The following is a 26,068-nucleotide window of genomic DNA, read 5'->3' on the forward strand; positions in this document are numbered from 1 at the left end:
TGAGGTTGAAGAGGCGCTGCTGCGCCTTCTTCACAATGCTGTCTGTGTGAGTGGACCAATTCAGTTTGTCTGTGATGTGTATGCCGAGGAACTTAAAACTTGCTACCCTCTCCACTACTGTTCCATCGATGTGGATAGGGGGGTGTTCCCTCTGCTGTTTCCTGAAGTCCACAATCATCTCCTTAGTTTTGTTGACGTTGAGTGTGAGGTTATTTTCCTGACACCACACTCCGAGGGCCCTCACCTCCTCCCTGTAGGCCGTCTCGTCGTTGTTGGTAATCAAGCCTACCACTGTTGTGTCGTCCGCAAACTTGATGATTGAGTTGGAGGCGTGCGTGGCCACGCAGTCGTGGGTGAACAGGGAGTACAGGAGAGGGCTCAGAACGCACCCTTGTGGGGCCCCAGTTTTGAGGATCAGCGGGGAGGAGATGTTGTTGCCTACCCTCACCACCTGGGGGCGGCCCGTCAGGAAGTCCAGTACCCAGTTGCACAGGGCGGGGTCGAGACCCAGGGTCTCGAGCTTGATGACGAGCTTGGAGGGTACTATGGTGTTGAATGCCGAGCTGTAGTCAATGAACAGCATTCTCACATAGGTATTCCTCTTGTCCAGATGGGTTAGGGCAGTGTGCAGTGTGGTTGAGATTGCATCGTCTGTGGACCTATTTGGGCGGTAAGCAAATTGGAGTGGGTCTAGGGTGTCAGGTAGGGTGGAGGTGATATGGTCCTTGACTAGTCTCTCAAAGCACTTCATGATGACGGAAGTGAGTGCTACGGGGCGGTAGTCGTTTAGCTCAGTTACCTTAGCTTTCTTGGGAACAGGAACAATGGTGGCCCTCTTGAAGCATGTGGGAACAGCATACTGGTATAGGGATTGATTGAATATGTCCGTAAACACACCGGCCAGCTGGTCTGCGCATGCTCTGAGGGCGCGGCTGGGGATGCCGTCTGGGCCTGCAGCCTTGCGAGGGTTAGCACGTTTAAATGTCTTACTCACCTCGGCTGCAGTGAAGGAGAGACCGCATGTTTTCGTTGCCGGCCGTGTCAGTGGCACTGTATTGTCCTCAAAGCGGGCAAAAAAGTTGTTTAGTCTGCCTGGGAGCAGGACATCCTGGTCCGTGACTGGGCTGGATTTCTTCCTGTAGTCCGTGATTGACTGTAGACCCTGCCACATGCCTCTTGTGTCTGAGCCGTTGAATTGAGATTCTACTTTGTCTCTGTACTGACGCTTAGCTTGTTTGATAGCCTTGCGGAGGGAATAGCTGCACTGTTTGTATTCGGTCATGTTACCAGACACCTTCCCCTGATTAAAAGCAGTGGTTCGCGCTTTCAGTTTCACGCGAATGCTGCCATCAATCCACGGTTTCTGGTTAGGGAATGTTTTAATAGTTGCTATGGGAACGACATCTTCAACGCACGTTCTAATGAACTCACACACCGAATCAGCGTATTCGTCAATGTTGTTGTCTGACGCAATACGAAACATGTCCCAGTCCACGTGGTGGAAGCAGTCTTGGAGTGTGGAGTCAGCTTGGTCGGACCAGCGTTGGACAGACCTCAGCGTGGGAGCCTCTTGTTTTAGTTTCTGTCTGTAGGCAGGGATCAACAAAATGGAGTCGTGGTCAGCTTTTCCGAAAGGGGGGCGGGGCAGGGCCTTATATGCGTTGCGGAAGTTAGAGTAACAATGATCCAAGGTCTTTCCACCCCTGGTTGCGCAATCGATATGCTGATAAAATTTAGGGAGTCTTGTTTTCAGATTAGCCTTGTTAAAATCCCCAGCTACAATGAATGCAGCCTCCGGATGAATGTTTTCCAGTTTGCAAAGAGTTAAATAAAGTTCGTTCGGAGCCATCGATGTGTCTGCTTGGGGGGGGATGTATACGGCTGTGATTATAATCGAAGAGAATTCTCTTGGTAGATAATGCGGTCTACATTTGATTGTGAGGAATTCTAAATCAGGTGAACAGAAGGATTTGAGTTCCTGTATGTTTCTTTCATCACACCATGTCACGTTAGTCATAAGGCATACGCCGCCGCCCCTCTTCTTACCAGAAAGTTGTTTGTTTCTGTCTGCGCGATGTGTGGAGAAACCCGTTGGCTGCACCGCTTCGGATAGAGTCTCTCCAGTGAGCCACGTTTCCGTGAATGTCCCTCTGGAATGCTACCCTTGCTCGGATTTCATCAACCTTGTTGTCAAGAGACTGGACATTGGCAAGAAGAATGCTAGGGAGTGGTGCACGATGTGCCCGTCTCCGGAGTCTGACCAGAAGACCGCCTCGTTTCCCTCTTTTTCGGAGTTGTTTTTTTTTTGGGTCGCTGCATGGAATCCACTCAGTTGTCCTGTTTGTAAGGCAGAACACAGGATCCGCGTCGCGAAAAACATATTCTTGGTAGTACTGATGGTGAGTTGATGCTGATCTTATATTCAGTAGTTCTTCTCGACTGTATGTAATGAAACCTAAGATGAGCTGGGGTACTAATGTAAGAAATAACACGTAAAAAAACAAAAAACTGCATAGTTTCCTAGGAACGCGAAGCGAGGCGGCCATCTCTGTCGGCGCCGGAATGTTACCTCAGGAGTCTGAAGAAATTTGGCTTGTCACCTAAAACTCTCTCAAACTTTTACAGATGCCCAATTGAGAGCATCCTGTCGGGCTGTATCACCGCCTGGTACGGCAACTGCACCGCCCTCAACCGCAAGGCTCTCCAGAGAATGGTGCGGTCTGCACAACGTATCACAACGTCTGCACAACAACTACCTCCCCTCCAGGACACCTACAGCAGCCGATGTCACAGGAAGGTCAAAAAGATCAAGGACAACAACCACCCGAGCCACTGCCTGTTCACCCCGTTACCATCCAGAAGGCGAGGTCAGCACAGGTGCATCAAAGCTGGGACCGAGAGACTGAAAAACAGCTTTGATCAAGGCCATAAGGCTGTTAAACAGCCATCACTAACACAGAGAGGCTGCTGCCTACATACATACTTGAAATCATTGGCCACTTTAATAAATTGATCACTAGTCACTTTAAGAATGCCACTTTAATAATGTTTGTATATCTTGCATTACACATCTCATATGTACAGTGGGGCAAAAAGGTATTTAGTCAGCCACCAATTGTGCAAGTTCTCCCACTTAAAAAGATGAGTGATGCCTGTCATTTTCATCATAGGTAATCCAGAAAATTACATTGTAGGATTTTTAATGAATTTATTTGCAAATTATGGTGGAAAATAAGTCTTCCCAGCCTGGTGCAGGTCTACAATTTTGTTTCTGGTGTCCTTTGACAGCTCTTTTGTCTTGGCCATAGTGGAGTTTGGAGTGTGACTGTTTGAGGTTGTGGACAGGTGTCTCTTATACTGATAACAAGTTCAAACAGGTGCCATTAATACAGGTAACGAGTGGAGGACAGAGGAGCCTCTTAAAGAAGAAGTTACAGATCCCTTAACTCGGAGGACACTGGGCCAATTGTGCGTCACCTCATGGGTCTCCCTGTCGCGGCCAGCATGGGTCTCGAACCAGCATCTGTAGCAACGCAGTTTGCACTGCGATGCAGTGTCTTAGACTGCTGCACCACTCAGGAGGCTCCATCCAAAGTTTTTTATGCTTATCAATTGCCTTGCACAAAGTATCAAAATACTAAAAAACTACACAGGACTCTTAAAGAATTTCATTTGAATGGTAATTGTATTTTTTTGATTTCAGAAACAATGAGAAAATATGTTAAAATAAATAATGAAATGTTAATTATATAAAGCAGCCCGTGTAATCATCTGCCAGAGAGTAGCCCCAATCGGCCCGAGCCAGATAACTGACACCAGAATCGTCCCGAGCTCAGCACGCCCAGCACCCCTACGAGTCTACACACTAATGCCAAATAGCCTAAAATGAAAGAAAAACCTCAATGTAGCCTATAGATATAAATTGCACAATAATTAAACATTTTTGGACTGTAAGGTATTGTTTTCTTTTTAAGTCAATCTACACATCACTAGGCCTACTGCAGATGTTAATAACATTCTCTGAAGATTGTGATTCCTCACTGCAGGAACTATACAATGCCTTTGGAAAGTATTCAGACCCCTTGACTTTTTCCAGATTTTGTTATGTTACAGCCCTATTCTAAAATGTATTAAATTGTTTTTTTCCCCCGCAATCTACACACAATACCCCATAATGACAAGGCAAAAACAGATTTAGCAACATACATAAGTATTCAGACCCTTTACTCAGTACTTTGAAGCACCTTCAGGTTTTTAGTCACCTCCCTGACCAAGGCCCTTCTCCCCCAATTGCTCAGTATGGCCGGGCGGCCAGCTCTACGAGAAGCCTTGGTGATTCAAAACTTCTTCCATTTAAGAATGATGGAAGCCACTGTGTTCTTTGTGACCTTCAATGCTGCAGAAATGTTTTGGTACCCTTCACCAGATCTGTGCCTCGATACAATCCTGTCTCAGAGATCTACGAACAATTCCTTCGACCTCATGGCTTAGTTTTTGCTCTGACATTCACTATCAACTGTGGGACCTTATATAGACAGGTATGTGCCTTTCCAAATCATGTCCAAAACAATTGATTTAACAACAGGTGGACTCCAATCAAGTTGTGGAAACATTTCAAGGATAATCAATGGAAACAGGATGCATCTGAGCTCAATTTCGAGTCTCATAGCAAAGGGTCTGAATACTTATGTCAATAAGGAATTTGTGTTTGAATTCTTTGTAATTTTGCAAAGACTTTCAACCCCCCCCCCCTTTTTTTTTGCTTTGTCATTATGGGGTATTGTGTGTAGGTTGCTGAGTTATTTTTTTTTTTACATCTATGTAATTCATTTTACAATAAGGCTGTAACCTAAGAAAATGTGGAAAAAGTCAAAGGGTCTGATTACTTTCTGAAGGCACTAGCGACTCGGGGAGAGACTTTTTCTGGCCCACGTAATTATGTAGTGCGTTCATATTTTGTTTTGTTTTTTTGCAGCCCATCTAATTATTTGTTGAGGTAAAACTATTTGAACTCACATGTCACAATCTGACATGATGGCAGCAAAATTTGTTGGCTTACATAAGATATTTGCCATTTTTACATGGTTTTAGGTAGCCTACATTTTTAAGCGCTACTGAACGAAGAGCGATTTGTGAGCCAAATGATCATCTTTTTTAAACGAATGGAGCCAAATGAACCGTCTCACTTAGAGTCGCTTCCGCCGTTACTTGTTGCTAAGATACACTCCCAATTTCCTAACCACAACAAGCAACAAGGTTAGTAGTGGTGCGACAGGAGACGCAAAAACTTGTCAGTAGCTAAGTATTTAGCTAGTAGTATCTATTAAAGTAGTACGAGTGAGATATAAAAAACTTACCAGGTTAATTAACGTTATGTTAACTAGCAAGCTAGTTATTTGTTAAAGCTTGCCGGGCCCGCCTAATTCTAGCACAGCAACCACCTGTCAAGACTGAGCATCATGGATCTTCACATTCGCCAGTATTTGACCAAGGCACGTCAACAAAAAGGTAACACACTACTAGCTAGTTTCTTAGCTATCTAAATAGTTGACTGATAGTGTTGTTGAACACGTTTCATATCGTGTGGTTTTGTCTTTAGACACTGATGCGCTGAATGCAGCCTATGACATGATCAGAGAGGGGTCAGATACGCGATGCTTCTGCCCGGAGTTGTACGTTCTGTGCGCAGAACAAGCCCTACAGGTAGGCCTATGATGTGCTATAATGTTGCAAACAATTCTATTAGCTACAGTGTTACATTGTTGTTACATTGTTGTTACATTGTTGCATTGTTACCATTGTAAGCCAGGTAGTTAGCTAGTGTTCGCTACAATCATGCAAGTGGTGATTTTAATCTTGTTGGGGCAACCCCCCCAATTTTTTTTTAGATGCATGCCAGCAAAGCCACCACACAACACTAAACAATACATGAATTGTACTATAATGGTGACAAACGTTGCCCACAAAGTAATAGGGCCTACATAAAGCTGTCCCAACCTCAGAGCTTTCTTTTCAGCACCATGGAGTGAATCCATACCACCGCTACATCTAGCTATCAGCGGTGCCTTGTCTGGCAGCGAAACAGTTCGGAAACAGTTCAGTTGATATGGCTGACTTGCTTAAACAATTAGGATGTACAAACTATGGCATAAGGGAATGATGAGCGGATAAGTGGAAATGTGTAATTTCAATGGGCCATTCTTACAGTATTCTCCCTGCACACCAAGTCAAAACCGTAGGATAAATAAAGGGGCATTTAAGCAGACAATGAAAGCTCTTACAATATTCAATTATGACATTTCTCCAAAACAGGCTATTGGCTACATGTACAAGCGATTCGGTGGCATTCCCTGAGTCTCTTTACTGTGTCGCCACCATGCTCAACGCTAGGTACAAGGACTACTTCGATGCAGACAAGAAACAGGGTTTACGTGAAATGTTAGACACAGCTGGACAAGATGGAAACAAGTAGTCTGACAGTCCCGGTCACAACAGGCAATCACAAAGATTTTGCGTTCATTTCTCTCACCTCCTCTGCCCCCTTTGTGCAGGCTGCTTCCTCCTTTATCCCCAAGCACTCCCTGGCTTAACGACTCACAGCCTTTCCTCGTTGGGGCAGGAAGTCCATATGAGGCTTGGGGGTGGAGCCAGCTACCTGCAAGATATCCCTCAATTATCACTCTACACCTCTCCCTGTCGACTGCCACAGTGTGTTAACTATTTAACTGGACTAGAATGCTTAAAAGCCGCTAACATTTTTAAATATCGGGTATCGGTAACGGGTTTTTGGCAAGAAAAATATTGGATATCGATATCAGCCAAAAATGTAATATCCCTAAATATAATGTGTATGTATACAGTACCAGTCAAAAGTTTGGACACACCTACTCATTTAAGGATTTTTCTTTATTTGTACTATTTTCTACATTGTAGAATAATAGTGAAGACATCAAAACTATGAAATAACACATATGGAATCATGTAGTAACCCAAAAAGTGTTAAACAAATCAATATATATTTACATTTTAGATTCTTCAAAGTAGCCACCCTTTGCCTTGATGACAGCTTTGCACACGCTTGGCATTCTCTCAACCAGCTTCATGAGGAATGCTTTTTCAACAGTCTTGAAGGAGTTTCCACATATGCTGAGCACTTGATGTCTACTTTTCCTTCACTCTGCTGTCCAACTCGTCCCAAACCATCTCAATTGGGTTGATTTCAGGTTATTGTGGAGGCCAGGTCATCTGATGCAGCACTCCATCACTCTCCATTAGGGTTAAATAACCCTTAAACAGCCTGGAGGTGTGTTTTGGGTCATTGTACTGTTGAAAAACAAGTGATAGTCCCACTAAGTGCAAACCAGATGGGATGGCATATCGCTGAAGAATGCTGTGGTAGCCATGCTGGTTAAGTGTGCCTTGAATTCCAAATAAATCACTGAGTGTCACCAGCAAATAACCATCACACCTCCTCCTCCATGCTCCCCGGTGGGAACCACAAATGCGGAGATCATCCCTTCACCTACTCTGCTTCTCACAAAGACACGGCAGTTGGAACCAAATATCTCCAATTTGGACTCACCAGACCCAAGGACATATTTCCACCAGTTTAATATCCATTGCTTGTGTTTCTTGGTCCAAGCAAGTCACTTCTTCTTATTGGTGTCCTTTAGTAGTGGTATCTTTGCAGCAATTTGACCATGAATGCCTGATTCATGCAGTCTCCTCTGGACAGTTGATGTTGAGATGTGTATGTTACTTGAACTCAGTGAAGCATTTATTTGGACTGCAATTTCTGAGGCTGGTACCTCTGCTGCAGTGGATAAGTTCATTAGCGTTAACTCTGGATCTTCCTTTCTTGTGATGGTCCTCATGAGAGCCAGTTTCATCACAGTGCTTGATGGTTTTTGCGACTGCACTAGAAGAAACTTTCAAAGTTCTTGAAATGTTCCACATTGACTGACCTTCATGTCTTAAAGTAATGATGGACTGTCATTTCTCTTTGCTTATTGGAGCTGTTCTTTCCATAATATGGACTTGGTCTTTACCAAATAGTGCTATCTTCTGTATACCACCCCTACCTTGTCACAACACAACTGATTGGCTCAAACGCATTAAGAAGGAAAGAAAGTCCACAAATAAACTGTAAGGCCCACCTGTTAATTGAAATGCATTCCAGGTGACTACCTTGTGAAGCTGTTTGAGAGAATGCCAAGAGTGTGCAAAGCTGTCATCAAGGCAAAGGGTTGCTACTTTGAAGAATCTAAAATATAAATATATATTGATTTGTTTAACACTTTTTGGGTTACTACATGATCCCATATGTGTTATTTCATAGTTTAGATGTCTTCACTATTATTCTACATTGTAGAAAATAGTAAAAAAATAAAGAAAAACCCTTGAGTGAGTAGGTGTGTCCAAACTTTTGACTGGTACTGTATATATTTTTTTTAGCTAAACAGTTGTCTCAGAAGAGGTGGGGTTTAGCCCCAGCCGCCCTGAATGATGGGTCGCCAATACAATCATCTCCCTAATCCCACATTCCATATGTGTCTAACTTTTCTTTCTGTGCTTAGCGCAGTCATGTCATGGTTGTTGGTATTAAAAGGATATAGTTAAGTTTAGGCTTCTCTATAAAACGTTTCTATTTAAGGTCAGGAAGTAGGCTATTTACTTTGAACAAGATTGAATATTCAACAATGACATATACGCAAACAATGGCTGATGATGCACTACCCAATGATTCAAAAACTGATGATGCACTACCCAATTTCGAAATTGCACCTTGTCCATTAAACTATTACAACTTTCAAGAGTACGGACTGAGTTCCTTAAAAAAAAGAAAAAAGTTTGTCAACCACTGGAAAGGGGGATAAGCCGTATCTGGCTGTGCAGAATATGGAATTGATCCGCACCCCTGTTACATTAAATGCAACATCTAAATTCAATAGAGTGCATGTTGTAAGGGCTCTCTTTCAGTATAATGATGATGGAACTGTCATATGCTCTCTTGATTGAGGATTTAGTCTGTGCTTGAGACTGATAGCATTGAGAAAGATGTTGGCAGCCGTTTTGTGTTGAATTGCTGTACATCAACCAATCAATCAAATGTATTTATAAAGCACTTTTTACATCAGCTGATGTCACAAAGTGCTGTACAGAAACCCTGCCTAAACCCCCAAACAGCAAGCAATGCAGGTGTATAAGCACGGTGGCTAGGAAAAACTCCCTAGAAAGGCCAGAACCTAAGAAGAAACCTAGAGAGGAACCAGGCTATAAGGGGTGGCCAGTCCTCTTCTGGCTGTGCCGGGTGGAGATTATAACAGTACATGGCCAAGATATTCAAATGTTCATAGATGACCAGCAGGGTCAAATAATATGTCAGTTGGCAAAATGTCAGTTGGCTTTTCGTAGCCGATCATTCAGAGTATCTATACCGCTCCTGGTGTCACCAGAGAGTTGAAAACAGCAGGTCTGGGATAAGGTAGCATGTCCAGTGAACAGGTCAGGGTTCCATAGCCGCAGGCAGATCAGTTTAAATTGGAGCAGCAGCACAACCAGGTGGACTGGGGACAGCAAAGTGTCATCAGGCCAGGTAGTCCTGAGGCATGGTCCTAGGGCTCAGGTCCTCGGAGAGAGAGAGAGAGAATACTTAAATTCACACACAGAACACCGGATAAAACAGGAGAAATACTCCAGATATAACAGACGGACCCTAGCCCCCCGACACATAAACTATTGCAGCATAGATACTGGAGACTGAGATAGGAGGGGTAGGGAGACATTGTGGCCTTGTCCGACGATACCCCCGGGCAGGGCCAAACAGGCAGGATATAACCCCACCCACTTTGCCAAAGCACAGACCCCACACCACTAGAGGGATATCTTCATCCACCAACTTACTATCCTGAGATAAGGCTGAGTATAGCCCACAAAGATCTCCCCCACGGCACGAACCCAAGGGGGTGCGCCCACCCGGACAGGAAGATCACGTCAGTGACTCAACCCACTCAAGTCATGCACCCCTTCTAGGGACTGCATGGAAGAGCATCAGTAAGCCAGTGACTCAGCCCCTGTAATAGGTTTTGAGGCAGAGAATCCCAGTGGAGAGAGGGGAACCGGCCAGGCAGAGACAGCAAGGGCGGTTAGTTGCTCCAGTGCCTTTCCGTTCACCTTCACACTCCTGGGCCATACTACACTCAATCATATGACCCACTGAAGAGATGAGTCTTCAGTAAAGACTTAAAGGTTGAGACCGAGTTTGCGTCTCTCACATGGGTAGGCAGACTATTCCATAAAAATGGAGCTCTATAGGAGAAAAGCCCATGTAATGCTTTGTAGGTTAGCAGTAAAACCTTGAAATCAGCCCTTGTTTTGACAGGAAGCCAGTGTATGGAGGCTAGCACTGGAGTAATATGATCACATTTTTTGGTTCTAGTCAGGATTCTAGCAGTATTTAGCACTAACTGAAGTTTATTTAGTGCTTTATCCAGGTAGCCGGAAAGTAGAGCATTGCAGTAGTCTAACCTAGAAGTAACGAAAGCATGGATGAATTTTTCTGCATCATTCTTGGACAGAAAGTTTCTGATTTTTGCAATGTTACGTAGATGGAAAAAAGCTGTCCTTGAAACAGTCTTGATGTGTTCGTCAAAAGAGAGATCAGGGTCCAGAGTAACACCGAGGTCCTTCACAGTTTTATTGACACAGCTGTGTGTCATCCGCATAGCAGTGAAAGTTAACATTATGTTTTCGAATGACATCCCCAAGAGGTAAAATATGTAGTGAAAACAATAGTGGTCCTAAAACGGAACCTTGAGGAACACCAAAATTTACAGTTGATTTGTCAGAGGACAAACCATTCACAGAGACAAACTGATATCTTTCCATCAGATAAGATCTAAACCAGGCCAGAACTTGTCCGTGTAGACCAATTTGGGTTTCCAATCTCTCCAAAAGAATGTGGTGATCGATGGTATCAAAAGCAGCACTTAGGTCTAGGAGCACAAGTACAGATGCAGAGCCTCGGTCTGATGCCATTAAGAGGTCATTTACCACCCTCACACGTGCAGTCTCAGTGCTATGATGGGGTCTAAAACAGACTGAAGCATTTCGTATACATTGTTTGTCTTCAGGAAGGCAGTGAGTTGCTGCGCAACAGCTTGTAGGCTGCAGGCCAGGCAGAAAACAGTTTTCAACCAGCGATTGAGTTTTGAGACTCTGCTTTAGAGCTCATCACTCCCCCTAACTGGGAGGGTGCCAGAGACAATTACTCGATGCCGACACATCTTTCTAGCTGATTTACTCATTGAAGCTATGTTGCGCTTGGTGACCTCTGACTGTTTCATTCTAACATCGTTGGTGCCAACGTGGATAACAATATCCCTCTACTCTCTACCCTACATTTAGGCTACTCTACTAGCCATTTCCTTTGGTTCACAGGAGTGTATTGTTGGTCCAGATATAACCATGTCCACATTATTTAGGGCAGTATTCATACTTGACTTTGAGCGTAACTCAGACTTTCAAGTGAATCATTCATTGATGTCAAAGGGAGACTCGCAGATGTCAAGTCTCTGAATACCGCACTTACTGTGTACAGTCCTGGTATACCCGAAATAGGACATTGAAGTGTTCAAAACATCAGATTTGATATGATCTCACTGTGTTTTAGCACTGACCGCGTAGGTAACTCAGGTGAGTTGGAACATTGCTGCAGGGGCTTGCTTCTATTCAGCCACAAGCATTAGTGAGGTCGGGCACTGATGTTGGGCGATTTAGGCCTGGCTCGCAGTCGGAGTTCCAATTCACCCCAAGGTGTTCGATGGGATTGAGGTCAGGGCTCTGTGCAGGCCAGTCAAGTTCTTCCACACCAATCTCAACAAACCATTTCTGTATGGACCTCGCTTTGTGCACGAGGGCATTGTCATTCTGAAACAGAAAATGGCCTTCCCCAAACTGTTGCCACAAAGTTGGAAGCACAGAATCGTCTAGAATTTCATTGTATGCTGAGGTTTTAAGTTTCCGCCTTCACTGTAACTAAGGGGCCTAGCTCGAACCATAAACTGCCCCAGACCATTATTCCTCCACCAAAAAGTTATAGTTGGTACTATGCATTGAGGCAGTTGGCGTTTTCCTGGCATCCGCCAAACGCAGATGGTGAAGCTTGAGTCATCACTCCAGAGAACCTGTTTCCACTGCTCCAGAGTCCAATGGAGGCGATCTTTACACCCCAGCTTGGCATTGCACATGGTGATTTTAGGCTTTTGTGCGGCTGCTCGGCCATGGAAACCCATTTCATGAATCTCCCGAGTGACTGAGTAATGAAGTGGCTGTACATAATTTGAAAAACGTTTAAATGAATAGATTCACAGTTTGCTGAGTAATTGACTGAAATCCACTACAATTGTGTTTATTTTCCACTTCGATGGCGAACTTTCTGTACTGCTAACATTCACTTCCAATCATTTTTGCTCATATTGCTAGTCCTATTGTTTCTAATTCTTCCACATTTATGCAAATGTTTATGGGATATTACAATCCTCTTGTCTTAATCTGTATATTTTCATCCTAGCCTGTAAACTAATCCTGCCTGGCAGATCTTAATGTGCCTTTAGCTTCTACCAAGCCCCATTCCTCTCTTACGTAATCTCAACAGCCATTAGAGTGTTATATGATGCAGAAGGGAATAGCCTATATTGTTTAGTAAATAAAAAGTTAACACATCAAAATACTGTTTAATTCCTAATGAGCCATCCTTGTTTACAGCAATTAGAGACTCAGGCTAATGACAAATATGTTGTGGTTAAGATGAGCTGAGATGTATGTTGTTTATATATGGGTCAGGGTGGATAGCACAGAAGAGGTCGGTGTGAATAAGAATCACATTTGTCTTTTGCTCAGAGATCCATGGGCCATAAAGAATGGTTGAATAATGCTTAATTCTCAGGCATGTAGCCTACATGCTTCACAAGATTAAGCATTATTCATATGAACCCTTTCAGAAGACTTACGGGAAATCCCAACAAAGACTCATCATGATTATATGCTTTACCCCAGAGAAACACGTGCCATAAGAATGATTGAATACACCAAACTGAATATTTACAGTGCCTTCGGAAAGTATTCAGACCCCTTGACTTTTTCCACATTTTGTTACATTACAGCCTTATTCTAAAATGGATTACATCGTTTTTTGTCCTCATCAATCTACAAACAATACCCCATAATGACAAAACAAAATGTTTTTTTTTGTTTGTTTTTAAAAAAAGTTTTTTTGTGCTAATTTATAAAATAAAAAATAAACAATGACTTTTACATAAGTATTCAGACCCTTTACTCAGTACTTTATAGAAGCACATTTGACAGCTATTATAGCATCAAGTCTTATTTGGTATGAGCTTGGCACACCTGTATTTGGGGAGTTTCTCCCATTATTCTCTGTAGATCCGCTTAAGCTCTGACAGGTTGGATGGGGAGCGTTGCTGCACAGCCATTTTCAGGTCTCTCCAGAGATGTTTGATCGGGTTCTGGTCCGGTCTCTGGTTGGGCCACTCAAGGACATTCAGAGACTTGTCCTGAAACCACCCCTGCATTGTCTTGGCTGTGTGCTTAGGGTTGTTGTCCTGTTCGAAGGTAAACCTTCGCCCCCAGTCTGAGGTCCTGAGCTCTCTGGAACAGGTTTTCATCAAGGATCTCTGTACTTTGCTCCGTTCATCTTTCCCTCGATCCTGACTAGGTTTCCTCCAGACGTGATGCGAGAGTTCAATCTTGGCTTCATCAGACCAGAGAATCTTGTTTACCATCGTCTGAGAGTCCGAGAGTCCAAGCGGGCTGTCATGTGCCTTTTACTGGCGATTGGCTTCTCTCTGGCCACTCTACCATAAAGGCCTTATTGATGGAGTGCTGCAGAGATGGTTGTTCTTCTGGAAGGTTTTCCAATCTCCACTTTGTAATTATTTGTAATTATTTGTAATTATTAATTTTTGAATCTGGCTGTAACGTAACAAAATGTGGAAAGGGGTCTGAATACTTTCTGAATGCACTATAAATAAATCAACATTGAACTCCGATTTCAGTCAACTTGTTGAATTACAGATTAAAAGTAGAATACTGTTTGAAAACAGCATATTTCAGTGTATGTTTTGTGTTTTTAGCTGGGATGTGCAGATATCAGCCGAGACTGCCTAATGATGTACTTTGAAGGGAAACCCCCAGCCAATCAATTCCTGTGTCGAGCGTACCTCTGTCAGGGCCAGCTGGAGTCTCCACAGAGCTTTGGGAGTGTGGTGAGGACAAACACGACTAAAAGTCTACTAGTTTGTGGTTGTTCAGCAATGTTTGATCGTCTAAGTGTATCTTTTCTGCTAACCATTGGTTTGACATTTTATAATGGATGAACAGAGACAACCTTTGTGACTCTAGCAGCACTGTCTGTATTTTCCCATAGAACCAGCAGCTTAGCACTGGTTCCTCTGCTCTGACCTCTGCATATGAGGCTCTGGGCCCGGTTGCATAAAACACCTTAAGTTAATATCCCCCTTATCTTTTCCTGAAAGTTTCCCTAACTTTAAGTCCATTGCACAAAACATTTTAAGGTGAATTTCCCTCTTAAAATAAGTGAAGAAGTTAAGGGTACCCATGAGGTCCCTTAACTGCTTAATTCAGTATGGATATCAATGTAAACAGCAGTGGTGTAAAGTACTTCAGAAAAAAATACTTTAAAGTAATACTTAAGTAGATTTTTAGTCTATCTGTACTTTACTTTATATATTTTTTTGACAACTTTTACTTCACTACATTCCTAAATAAAATAATGTAATTTTTACTCCATACATGTTTCCCTGACACCAAAAGTACCCCTTACATTTTGAATGCTTAGCAGGACAGGAAAATAGTCCAATTCACACACTTATCAAGAGAACATGCCTGGTCATCCCTACTGCTTCTGATCTGGCCGGACTCACTAAACACAAATGCTTTTTTTGTAAATGATGTGTGTTGGAGTGTGCCCCTGCCTATCCGCAAATGTAAAAAAAAAAGAACAATTGTGCCATCTGGTTTGCTTAATATAAGAAATTTAAAATTATTTTTTACTTTTGATACTTAAGTATATTTGAATATTACATTTACTTTTGATACTTAAGTATATTTGAATATTACATTTACTTTTGATACTTAAGTATATTTAAAAACAAATACTTTTTGACTTTTACTCAAATAGAATTTTACTGGGTGAATTTCACTTTTACTTGAAGGTAATTTTCTATTAAGGTTTCTTTACTTTTACTCAAGTATGGTAATTAGGTAATTTTTCCACCACTAGTTAACAGCATTTGTTGAGGTGAATGTTGCTTTCATCTGCCCTGGTTACAAAAGGAAAACATCAACCAGCTACCTACTTACAGTGCCTTGCGAAAGTATTCGGCCCCCTTGAACTTTGCGACCTTTTGCTACATTTCAGGCTTCAAACATAAAGATATAAAACTGTATTTTTTTGTGAAGAATCAACAACAAGTGGGGCACAATCATGAAGTGGAATGACATTTTTTGGATATTTCAAACTTTTTTAACAAATCAAAAACTGAAAAATTGGGCGTGCAAAATTATTCAGCCCCCTTAAGTTAATACTTTGTAGCGCCACCTTTTGCTGCGATTACAGCTGTAAGTCGCTTGGGGTATGTCTCTATCAGTTTTGCACATCGAGAGACTGACATTTTTTTCCCATTCCTCCTTGCAAAACAGCTCAAGCTCAGTGAGGTTGGATGGAGAGCATTTGTGAACAGCAGTTTTCAGTTCTTTCCACAGATTCTTCATTGGATTCAGGTCTGGACTTTGACTTGGCCATTCTAAAACCTGGATATGTTTATTTTTGAACCATTCCATTGTAGATTTTGCTTTATGTTTTGGATCATTGTCTTGTTGGAGGACAAATCTCCGTCCCAGTCTCAAGTCTTTTGCAGACTCCATCAGGGTTTCTTCCAGAATGGTCCTGTATTTGGCTCCATCCATCTTCCCATCAATTTTAACCATCTTCCCTGTCCCTGCTGAAGAAAAGCAGGCCCAAATCATGATGCTGCCACCACCATGTTTGACAGTGGGGATGGTGTGTTCAGCTGTGTTGCTTTTACGCCAAACATAACGTTTTGCATTGTTGCCAAAAAGTTCAATTTTGGTTTCATCTGACCAGAGCACCTTCTTCCACATGTTTGGTGTGTTTCCCAGGTGGCTTGTGGCAAACTTTAAACGACACTTTTTATGGATATCTTTAAAAAATGGCTTTCTTCTTGCCACTCTTCCATAAAGGCCAGATTTGTGCAATATACGACTGATTGTTGTCCTATGGACAGAGTCTCCCACCTCCGCTGTAGAACTCTGCAGTTCATCCAGAGTGATCATGGACCTCTTGGCTGCATCTCTGATCAGTCTTCTCCTTGTATGAGCTGAAAGTTTAGAGGGACGGCCAAGTCTTGGTAGATTTGCAGTGGTCTGATACTCCTTCCATTTCAATATTATCGCTTGCACAGTGCTCCTTGGGATGTTTAAAGCTTGGGAAATCTTTTTGTATCCAAATCCGGCTTTAAACTTCTTCACAACAGTATCTCGGACCTGCCTGGTGTGTTCCTTGTTCTTCGTGATGCTCTCTGCGCTTTTAACGGACCTCTGAGACTATCACAGTGCAGGTGCATTTATACGGAGACTTGATTACACACAGGTGGATTGTATTTATCATCATTAGTAATTTAGGTCAACATTGGATCATTCAGAGATCCTCACTGAACTTCTGGAGAGAGTTTGCTGCACTGAAAGTAAAGGGGCTGAATAATTTTGCACGCCCAATTTTTCAGTTTTTGATTTGTTAAAAAAGTTTGAAATATCCAATAAATGTCGTTCCACTTCATGATTGTGTCCCACTTGTTGTTGATTCTTCACAAAAAAATACAGTTTTATATCTTTATGTTTGAAGCCTGAAATGTGGCAAAAGGTCGCAAAGTTCAAGGGGGCCGAATACTTTCGCAAGGCACTGTAGCTAAAAAAAATGGAAGGTGCATTGCTACAAAGCTACTGTAGCTGGCTAGTTCGCTATAGCTACTCTGTAAGCTAGCTCGAGGTACTAGAAAGTAATATAAACAAGTTGAGAAAAAAGTAACTACAAGAAACATGGTTTATTATTGTCTGAATCAATTTGGTTATCCTGTCTTGATGGTAGAAGTTCTATTTTGCTATCTAACAAAATGAAAGCAATCTACTTGAGAGAAGTTTAGTCCGTGAAATCAGGCCGTCTCCATGGAAACCAGATACTCTTTCTAACATACATGCCTTCAAACTACCATAAGTATGCCCTTAAGTATGCCCTTGACTAAGGAAATATTTGAGGGGCTCTATGCAACGCCCTTAAGCAATTGCCTTAGGTAAGGGAACATTGTGCAACATCATAAAACATCTTTCTCTAAAAAGTTTCATTAACTTTAAGTCAGTTGCACAAAACATTTTAAGGCAAATTTCTCCCTTAAATTAAGGGCCCGGTTTCATACAACATGGCTTTAAAACCCTTAAATTATGACCTTACTTAAGGAAATGTTTGAGGGCCTCTATGTAACACCCTTACACAAAAGTGTTTCTCTTAAGGGTTTACCTTTAATAAATAATTTTCCTATACCCTAATGCAACTGTGTAAGGGTTTTGCATAAAGCCCCTCAAACATTTCCTTAAGCAAGGGCCCCATGCACAGCTGTGAGCTACAAAGTCCTTTTATTCCTCTTTTTTTTCTCCTCTTATATTTTACCTCTATTTTTAAAACAAAACACAACAAATTCATGTCGGGAAAAGCAAAAAGGCGAAACTAACCGTTCTGATAAAAACCTTAGGGCATTCAGCCTCGGGTGATGCCCTGCTGACCACACCCTTCTTCCTTGTTCCTGGCCTGCCCTGCCTCTTCCACTAATCCAATTGTTTCTTATGGACAGAAAAGAGCAGAGGCTCTGAGCTGTCCGATCAGGTCCATTGTCTACTTGAGCATTAAGCAAGGGCATTATTTTAAAGGTTTTACGGTAGTTTTATGGTAATTTGAAGGCATGTAAGCAGAAAGATCCAAGATCGCATAGCAGTTCAGACGTCTTTTGTCCTCGTCTTGTCGTGTCCTGTATATATATATATATTTACAACTTTTTTCACATACATTTTATTTTTATTTTCCATCAACTCATCTTCTAAACACTCTCCTGCAACCAGCCTCACCAATTTATATTTATAAAAAAGTATTATTTACCTCAGATCTGCAATCCTTCAGGAAGCTAGCCAGAAACTCCAGGAGGCTGGCCAGAAACTAGCCAGAAGCTAGCCAGGAGCTAGCCCAGAAGCTAATCAGAAGCTAACCACGGTTTGTGGTCATCGGCTGTCCTTTAGTTCGAAAATCTATCGCCAGTTTTGTACGGCGCAGCGCGGCTCGGAACGGAACATACCGGACCAATTTTTCTCTCCATGTCCCTGGATTTCAACTGCTCTCTGGACATTCATACCCGGATCTCACAGCTAGCTAGCTGCTATCCGTGTGACAGTCGGCTTTCGTCGATTCCGGAGCAAACATCGATTGTTCCGGTGCTAGCCAGCTCCGTCAATCACGCCTGAGTTCCATCATTCACTCCTGGGCTGCAGTCACCTATCCGGACCCGTTTCACTGCCTACGCGGAGCCCCACCGGGCCTTCACAACCGGACTGCCGACGTTATCTACCTGAAGGAGATCCGGCTGGCTCCTCTGTCGCGACGTTACCGGAACGCCCATCTGCGGCCCGCTAACCGTTAGCTGTCTTTCCGGCTGCTATTCTGAATAGACAATCGGACAATTTATTTATTTGAATTATTATGTTTTCTTCTCGGGCCTCTATAACTATATCTATTGTTCTTATTTTTGTTGTTGTGTGATTTTGATTAATCCCCTCTACCACACGGAACCCCACTAATCTACTGACCGAACGCAAGAGGTGGCTAACAACAGACTCCATCCTATGCTAGCTTGCTACCGGTTGGCTTGGCTAGCTGTCTAAATCGCCGTGACCCTAAACCAACCTCTCCACTCACTGGACCCTTTTGATCACTCGACTAAGCATGCCTCTCCTTAATGTCAATATGTCTTGTCCATTGCTGTTCTGGTTAGTGTTTATTGGCTTATTTCACTGTAGAGCCTCTAGTCCTGCTCACTATACCTTATCCAACCTATTAGTTCCACCACCCACACATGCAATGACATCTCCTGGTTTCAATGATGTTTCTAGAGACAATATCTCTCTCTTCATCACTCAATACCTAGGTTTACCTCCACTGTATTCACATCCTACCTTACCTTTGTCTGTACATTATACCTTGATGCTATTTTATCGCCCCCAGAAACCTCCTTTTACTCTCTGTTCCAGACGTTCTAGACGACCAATTCTTATTGCTTTTAGTCGCACCCTTATTCTACTCCTCCTATGTTCCTCTGGCGATGTAGAGGTGAATCCAGGCCCTGCAGTGCCTAGCTCCACTCCTATTCCCCAGGCGCTCTCTTTTGACGACTTCTGTAACCGTAATAGCCTTGGTTTCATGCATGTTAACATTAGAAGCCTCCTCCCTAAGTTTGTTCTATTCACTGCTTTAGCACACTCTGCCAACCCAGATGTTCTAGCTGTGTCTGAATCCTGGCTTAGGAAGACCACCAAAAATTCAGACATTTTAATTCCAAACTACAACATTTTCAGACAAGATAGAACTGCCAAAGGGGGCGGTGTTGCAATTTACTGCATAGATAGCCTGCAGAGTTCTGTCCTACTATCCAGGTCTGTACCCAAACAATTTGAACTTCTACTTTTAAAAATCCACCTTTCTAAAAACAAGTCTCTCACCGTTGCCGCCTGCTATAGACCACCCTCTGCCCCCAGCTGTGCTCTGGACACCATATGTGAACTGATTGCCCCCCATCTATCTTCAGAGCTCGTGCTGCTAGGCGACCTAAACTGGAACATGCTTAACACCCCAGCCATCCTACAATCTAAACTTGATGCCCTCAATCTCACACAAATTATCAATGAACCTACCAGGTACCTCCCCAAAGCCTTAAACACGGGCACCCTCATAGATATCATCCTAACCAACTTCCCCTCTAAATACACCTCTGCTGTCTTCAACCAAGATCTCAGCGATCACTGCCTCATTGCCTGCATCCGTAATGGGTCAGCGGTCAAACGACCTCCTCTCATCACTGTAAAACGCTCCCTGAAACACTTCAGCGAGCAGGCCTTTCTAATCGACCTGGCCGGGGTATCCTGGAAGGATATTGACCTCATCCCGTCAGTAGAGGATGCCTGGATATTTTTTAAAAATGCCTTCCTAACCATCTTAAATAAACATGCCCCATTCAAGAAATTTAGAACCAGGAACAGATATAGCCCTTGGTTCTCCCCAGACCTGACTGCCCTTAATCAACACAAAAACGTCCTATGGCGTTCTGCATTAGCATCGAACAGCCCCCGTGATATGCAGCTGTTCAGGGAAGCTAGAAACCATTATACACAGGCAGTTAGAAAAGCCAAGGCTAGCTTTTTCAAGCAGAAATTTGCTTCTTGCAACACTAACTCAAAAAAGTTCTGGGACACTGTAAAGTCCATGGAGAATAAGAACACCTCCTCCCAGCTGCCCACTGCACTGAAGATAGGAAACACTGTCACCACTGATAAATCCACCATAATTGAAAATTTCAATAAGCATTTTTCTACTGCTGGCCATGCTTTCCACCTGGCTACTCCTACCCCTGTCAACAGCACTGCACCCCCAACAGCAACTCGCCCAAGCCTTCCCCATTTCTCCTTCTCCCAAATCCATTCAGCTGATGTTCTGAAAGAGCTGCAAAATCTGGACCCCTACAAATCAGCCGGGCTAGACAATCTGGACCCTTTCTTTCTAAAATTATCTGCCGAAATTGTTGCCACCCCTATTACTAGCCTGTTCAACCTCTCTTTCGTGTCGTCTGAGATTCCCAAAGATTGGAAAGCAGCTGCGGTCATCCCCCTCTTCAAAGGGGGGGACACTCTTGACCCAAACTGCTACAGACCTATATCTATCCTACCATGCCTTTCTAAGGTCTTCGAAAGCCAAGTCAACAAACAGATTACCGACCATTTTGAATCTCACCATACCTTCTCTGCTATGCAATCTGGTTTCAGAGCTGGTCATGGGTGCACCTCAGCCACGCTCAAGGTCCTAAACGATATCTTAACCGCCATCGATAAGAAACATTACTGTGCAGCCGTATTCATTGATCTGGCCAAGGCTTTCGACTCTGTCAATCACCACATCCTCATCGGCAGACTCAACAGCCTTGGTTTCTCAAATGATTGCCTCGCCTGGTTCACCAACTACTTCTCTGATAGAGTTCAGTGTGTCAAATCTGAGGGTCTGTTGTCCGGACCTCTGGCAGTCTCTATGGGGGTGCCACAGGGTTCAATTCTTGGACCGACTCTCTTCTCTGTATACATCAATGAGGTCGCTCTTGCTGCTGGTGAGTCTCTGATCCACCTCTACGCAGACGACACCATTCTGTATACTTCCGGCCCTTCTTTGGACACTGTGTTAACAACCCTCCAGGCAAGCTTCAATGCCATACAACTCTCCTTCCGTGGCCTCCAACTGCTCTTAAATACAAGTAAAACTAAATGCATGCTCTTCAACCGATCACTACCTGCACCTACCCGCCTGTCCAACATCACTACTCTGGACGGCTCTGACTTAGAATACGTGGACAACTACAAATACTTAGGTGTCTGGTTAGACTGTAAACTCTCCTTCCAGACCCATATCAAACATCTCCAATCCAAAGTTAAATCTAGAATTGGCTTCCTATTTCGCAACAAAGCATCCTTCACTCATGCTGCCAAACATACCCTTGTAAAACTGACCATCCTACCAATCCTCGACTTTGGCGATGTAATTTACAAAATAGCCTCCAATACCCTACTCAACAAACTGGATGCAGTCTATCACAGTGCAATCCGTTTTGTCACCAAAGCCCCATACACTACCCACCATTGCGACCTGTACGCTCTCGTTGGCTGGCCCTCGCTTCATACTCGTCGCCAAACCCACTGGCTCCATGTCATCTACAAGACCCTGCTAGGTAAAGTCCCCCCTTATCTCAGCTCGCTGGTCACCATAGCATCTCCCACCTGTAGCACACGCTCCAGCAGGTATATCTCTCTAGTCACCCCCAAAACCAATTCTTTCTTTGGCCGCCTCTCTTTCCAGTTCTCTGCTGCCAATGACTGGAACGAACTACAAAAATCTCTGAAACTGGAAACACTTATCTCCCTCACTAGCTTTAAGCACCAACTGTCAGAGCAGCTCACAGATTACTGCACCTGTACATAGCCCACATATAATTTAGCCCTATCAACTACCTCTTTCCCAACTGTATTTAATGTATTTATTTATTTTGCTCCTTTGCACCCCATTATTTTTATTTCTACTTTGCACATTCTTCCATTGCAAAACTACCATTCCAGTGTTTTACTTGCTATATTGTATTTACCTTGCCACCAAGGCCTTTTTTTGCCTTTACCTCCCTTCTCACCTCATTTGCTCACATTGTATATAGACTTGTTTATACTTTATTATTGACTGTATGTTTGTTTTACTCCATGTGTAACTCTGTGTTGTTGTATCTGTCGAACTGCTTTGCTTTATCTTGGCCAGGTCGCAATTGTAAATGAGAACTTGTTCTCAACTTGCCTACCTGGTTAAATAAAGGTAAAATAAATAAAATAAATAAAAGAGTATCTGGTTACCATAGAGACGACATAATTCACTGACTGAAAGTCTCTTCAAAGAGATCACATTTATTTTTGATGATTGCAAAATAGAAGTTGTACGTCCAAGACAGGAGAAACGAATTGATTCAGAAGATGATAATAATAACGTGTTTCCTCAACTTGTTTCTATGACTTTCTAGGAAGCAAAGCTAATTTACAGAGTAAGTAGCTAGCTAGCCAGCTAGCTTTGTAGCCATGGATTGTGCACCTTCCATTGTTTAGCTATGTAGCTAGCTAGATATCTATTTAGCAGGTGGATGTTTTCCTTTTGAAACCAGGGCAAAGGGAAGAAACATTCCCCTCCACAAATTCTGTTTACATTGAGCTCCGTAATGAATGAAGCACGTACGGGACCTCAACTTTTTCACTTCATTTAAGGGGGAAATGCACCTTGAAATGTTTTGTGCAACTTTAAGGGAAAAGATAAGGGGGAAATTTACTTAAAATATGTTATGCAACCAGGCCCAGATCCCAAGCTATGATATAAATACGATGAATGACTCGTATAACATACATCTATAGTGTTCATAATGTTATTCCTCCTCTGCCTGTCTGTTATTGTGACCCCCCCCACCCCCCCCCCCCCCCTTTCATACTCATTATTTCACTCTTAGGAGGAGATTGAAAAGGCTGTGATTTATTTTCTGAAGGCTATTGAGATTTCAAAGGTCAAACCAAGGTATGCCATCTAACATGAGTCATTTTCCTGTCTTCATCGTTGACCAAAGTGAGCCGTACCCACAGTCTTTGTGACAGAAAAGTTGAATTATTTATTTGATATGTGGTCCGTCTTTCATATTGTCTAGCACAAAGTGGCATCATGTCAGTCTATGTTCAAATAGATCATAGAGGGGAAATATTCACAGGAGGACGACAGGCTTAGGTGGGGAGTATGGTGGATGAAGGTTTACTCTGTTTCTGCGGCACAGAAATATCCAGGAGTGGGAGACTTAGTTAAAATGTAGGCCTTTTTTCGATATAGTTCATCTCTTGGTGTGTAAACATACGATACAAATATGAAGTTGCTCTTAAGATTCATATTTGTTTCACCCTAAGGGTGAAATGGCTAGCCATAAGCAAATAGCAAAGCAATAAGAATATCAAATGTAATTATCTACTGGCTTATATGCCTTGTGACTGTACACAGATATGTTATGAGATTTATGCAAAAAGGCTCTACAGACAGTAAGAGGTGCATTATTAAGTCATAATATCATATAGGGCCCACAGAGATCTTATTAAATTACAGATCTAATATGTAATTATATGTGTCAATGAAGGGCTGCCGGAACAATCCCAATTAAGACCAAAGGGAATGACTAACACAGCCCAGACTAAAGTACTCCTTCATCCCAGGAGGATAAATTAGTTCCAATTATGTTAGAAAAACTACAGTAATCTCTGCACCCTTTTTAGTTGATAAATTCCACCCCCGTGGCCTGTAAGCCAGTAATGGCTGTACTCCAAATGAAGATTTACCATAGGGCTTTCACTCGTTGAAAGACTGTTATACTGTACTGTGTACATACATTGTCAATTTATAGGAATTTTCATCCCCAAGTCAACACTTGGCCTAAATTAAAATGTACTGTATAACTTTCCAAAAAATCAGATAGTGTTTTTCTGCTGTGTAAATTATTGATCTCAACAACAGGTTTTCTTCTTTCTCTCATACTCTTTACGTTCGTGTAGATACCACTTTTTGGTGTTCAATGCTTCAGTGCTCTACTTCCAGATGGTCCGGCCGCTCCTGCGGTCCGGGCCACGCCAGCACCTGGTGCCCACCCTCACTCAGGTGGTCAAGGCACTGGAGGAGGTTGGGGAACAAGACTACAGTTGGAGAGCTCAGCTCATGATGTAGGTGGCTCTAACTGTCATACTTTGTCTCATCATACAGTAACAATCAGTAATGCCAAATGTCCCTCAATTATGACACTGAACATTTACGAATCAAGATAAAAATAATAAAAAAAAGATTTCAGTACAACGATTTGTATTGAGGTGCAGAGTATAGTGATTGTTGTATCCATTGTCTCTACAAGCAGGCACCTTGTCGAATGCCTTGTGGATGCTGGGAAAGGGAAAGAAGCTTCTAGTTTTGCCAAGGCCACCTCAGACTTCATAGAGTCGCATATCCCTGACCTGTATCCAAAGATATTTTCCCTACAGGTAAAGCCTCTTTTTTTGTTGTTGTTATGTGCTGACTAAAGTCATGAACTCCTTCTCGGATGTGGTGTCAGGGTCTGGAAAGACACAACTAGGGTCTCCCTTGTTTTGACTGTCTTTGGGTAGAGCATGGTTATATGTGGGGTTAAACTGGGTCGTTCTATTTATCTACTAATACAATTACGTTACTCCTAGGTACGACACAAGCTGTTTGACTTCACTAAAACCCCCCAAAAAACAGAAGCAAGTCCTGTTTTATCAGTCATCTACAAAATGCAGAAGCTCAAACAGTAAGTGTTTCCCCCCCTTTATCTAAAATGATATTATTTTGTTTAATCAACTTAAGAGTTCTTTGTCACTTAACTTTTCCATGCCCCGTTGAGCGTCTTCGTAGGCTCAATGTTTTTTTGCAGCAACACATCCCAGGAGATTAGTGTGTTTCTTTTCCAACTATGGATGTATTCTGTATCTTCATTTATGAGACTGAAAAGCAATAACCACAATAACCGTTAACAAGTTGAAGCTAAATATTTTGAAAGTGCTTTTGGGATTAGATTGTGATGTGCATATTGATAATCTTTTCATTTGAAAATGCATTTGAACAATCATACTGCCGCCACTGTTATTTTTTTCCAAAGTTGTTTGCAAGAAGCAAAAAGCTTTGATATCATTTTTTGCAGCCATACACATTGTGCTTTTTAAAGACTAAAAGGTTATTGTTTGCTGTGGTATGTCTGTTTATTTGTTTGCCATGGTTTAATGAGTTGAGAGTGGGCAGTTCTTTATTAGTGGTCCTAAAGATTACATTGCATAAGTTGATTTGGACCCTCTGTACCCACTGGACCTAGGTCATTGGGTTAGTGACATGCTGTCTCTCAGGTAGACCCGGAGCATCTCAGAGGGGACAGGGTTATTTGTACCCACTGGACCTAGGTCATTGGGTTAGTGATATGCTGTCTCTCAGCTAGACCCTGAGCATCTCAGAGGGGACAAGGTTATTAGACCACTGATATTTATTGCACGTTAGTATGACTTTTGGTACTACTGAGAGGAAGACCAGCGCCCTCTC

At 42.7% G+C, this 26,068-nt stretch overlaps 1 protein-coding gene across 2 annotated transcripts in view; it reads left to right on the forward strand.

Moving 5' to 3' along the window:
• Positions 1-5,197: 5,197 nt before the first annotated feature.
• cfap46 (cilia and flagella associated protein 46) overlaps positions 5,198-26,068 on the forward strand; it is a 98,318-nt gene continuing 77,447 nt past the window's right edge. For both annotated transcript variants that reach the window (XM_021580249.3, XM_021580250.3), the window contains exons 1-7: positions 5,198-5,508; positions 5,600-5,703; positions 14,154-14,285; positions 23,448-23,512; positions 24,526-24,690; positions 24,879-25,002; positions 25,195-25,289. In XM_021580249.3, the coding sequence (XP_021435924.2) occupies positions 5,460-5,508; positions 5,600-5,703; positions 14,154-14,285; positions 23,448-23,512; positions 24,526-24,690; positions 24,879-25,002; positions 25,195-25,289 (734 nt within the window). In that variant the 5' untranslated portion in view covers positions 5,198-5,459. The remainder of the gene's footprint in view (positions 5,509-5,599; positions 5,704-14,153; positions 14,286-23,447; positions 23,513-24,525; positions 24,691-24,878; positions 25,003-25,194; positions 25,290-26,068) is intronic.

The sequence above is a fragment of the Oncorhynchus mykiss genome, chromosome 23 (assembly GCF_057628025.1).
Source record: "Oncorhynchus mykiss isolate SJ-2025 chromosome 23, ASM5762802v1, whole genome shotgun sequence".
Taxonomy (NCBI): Eukaryota; Metazoa; Chordata; class Actinopteri; order Salmoniformes; family Salmonidae; genus Oncorhynchus; species Oncorhynchus mykiss.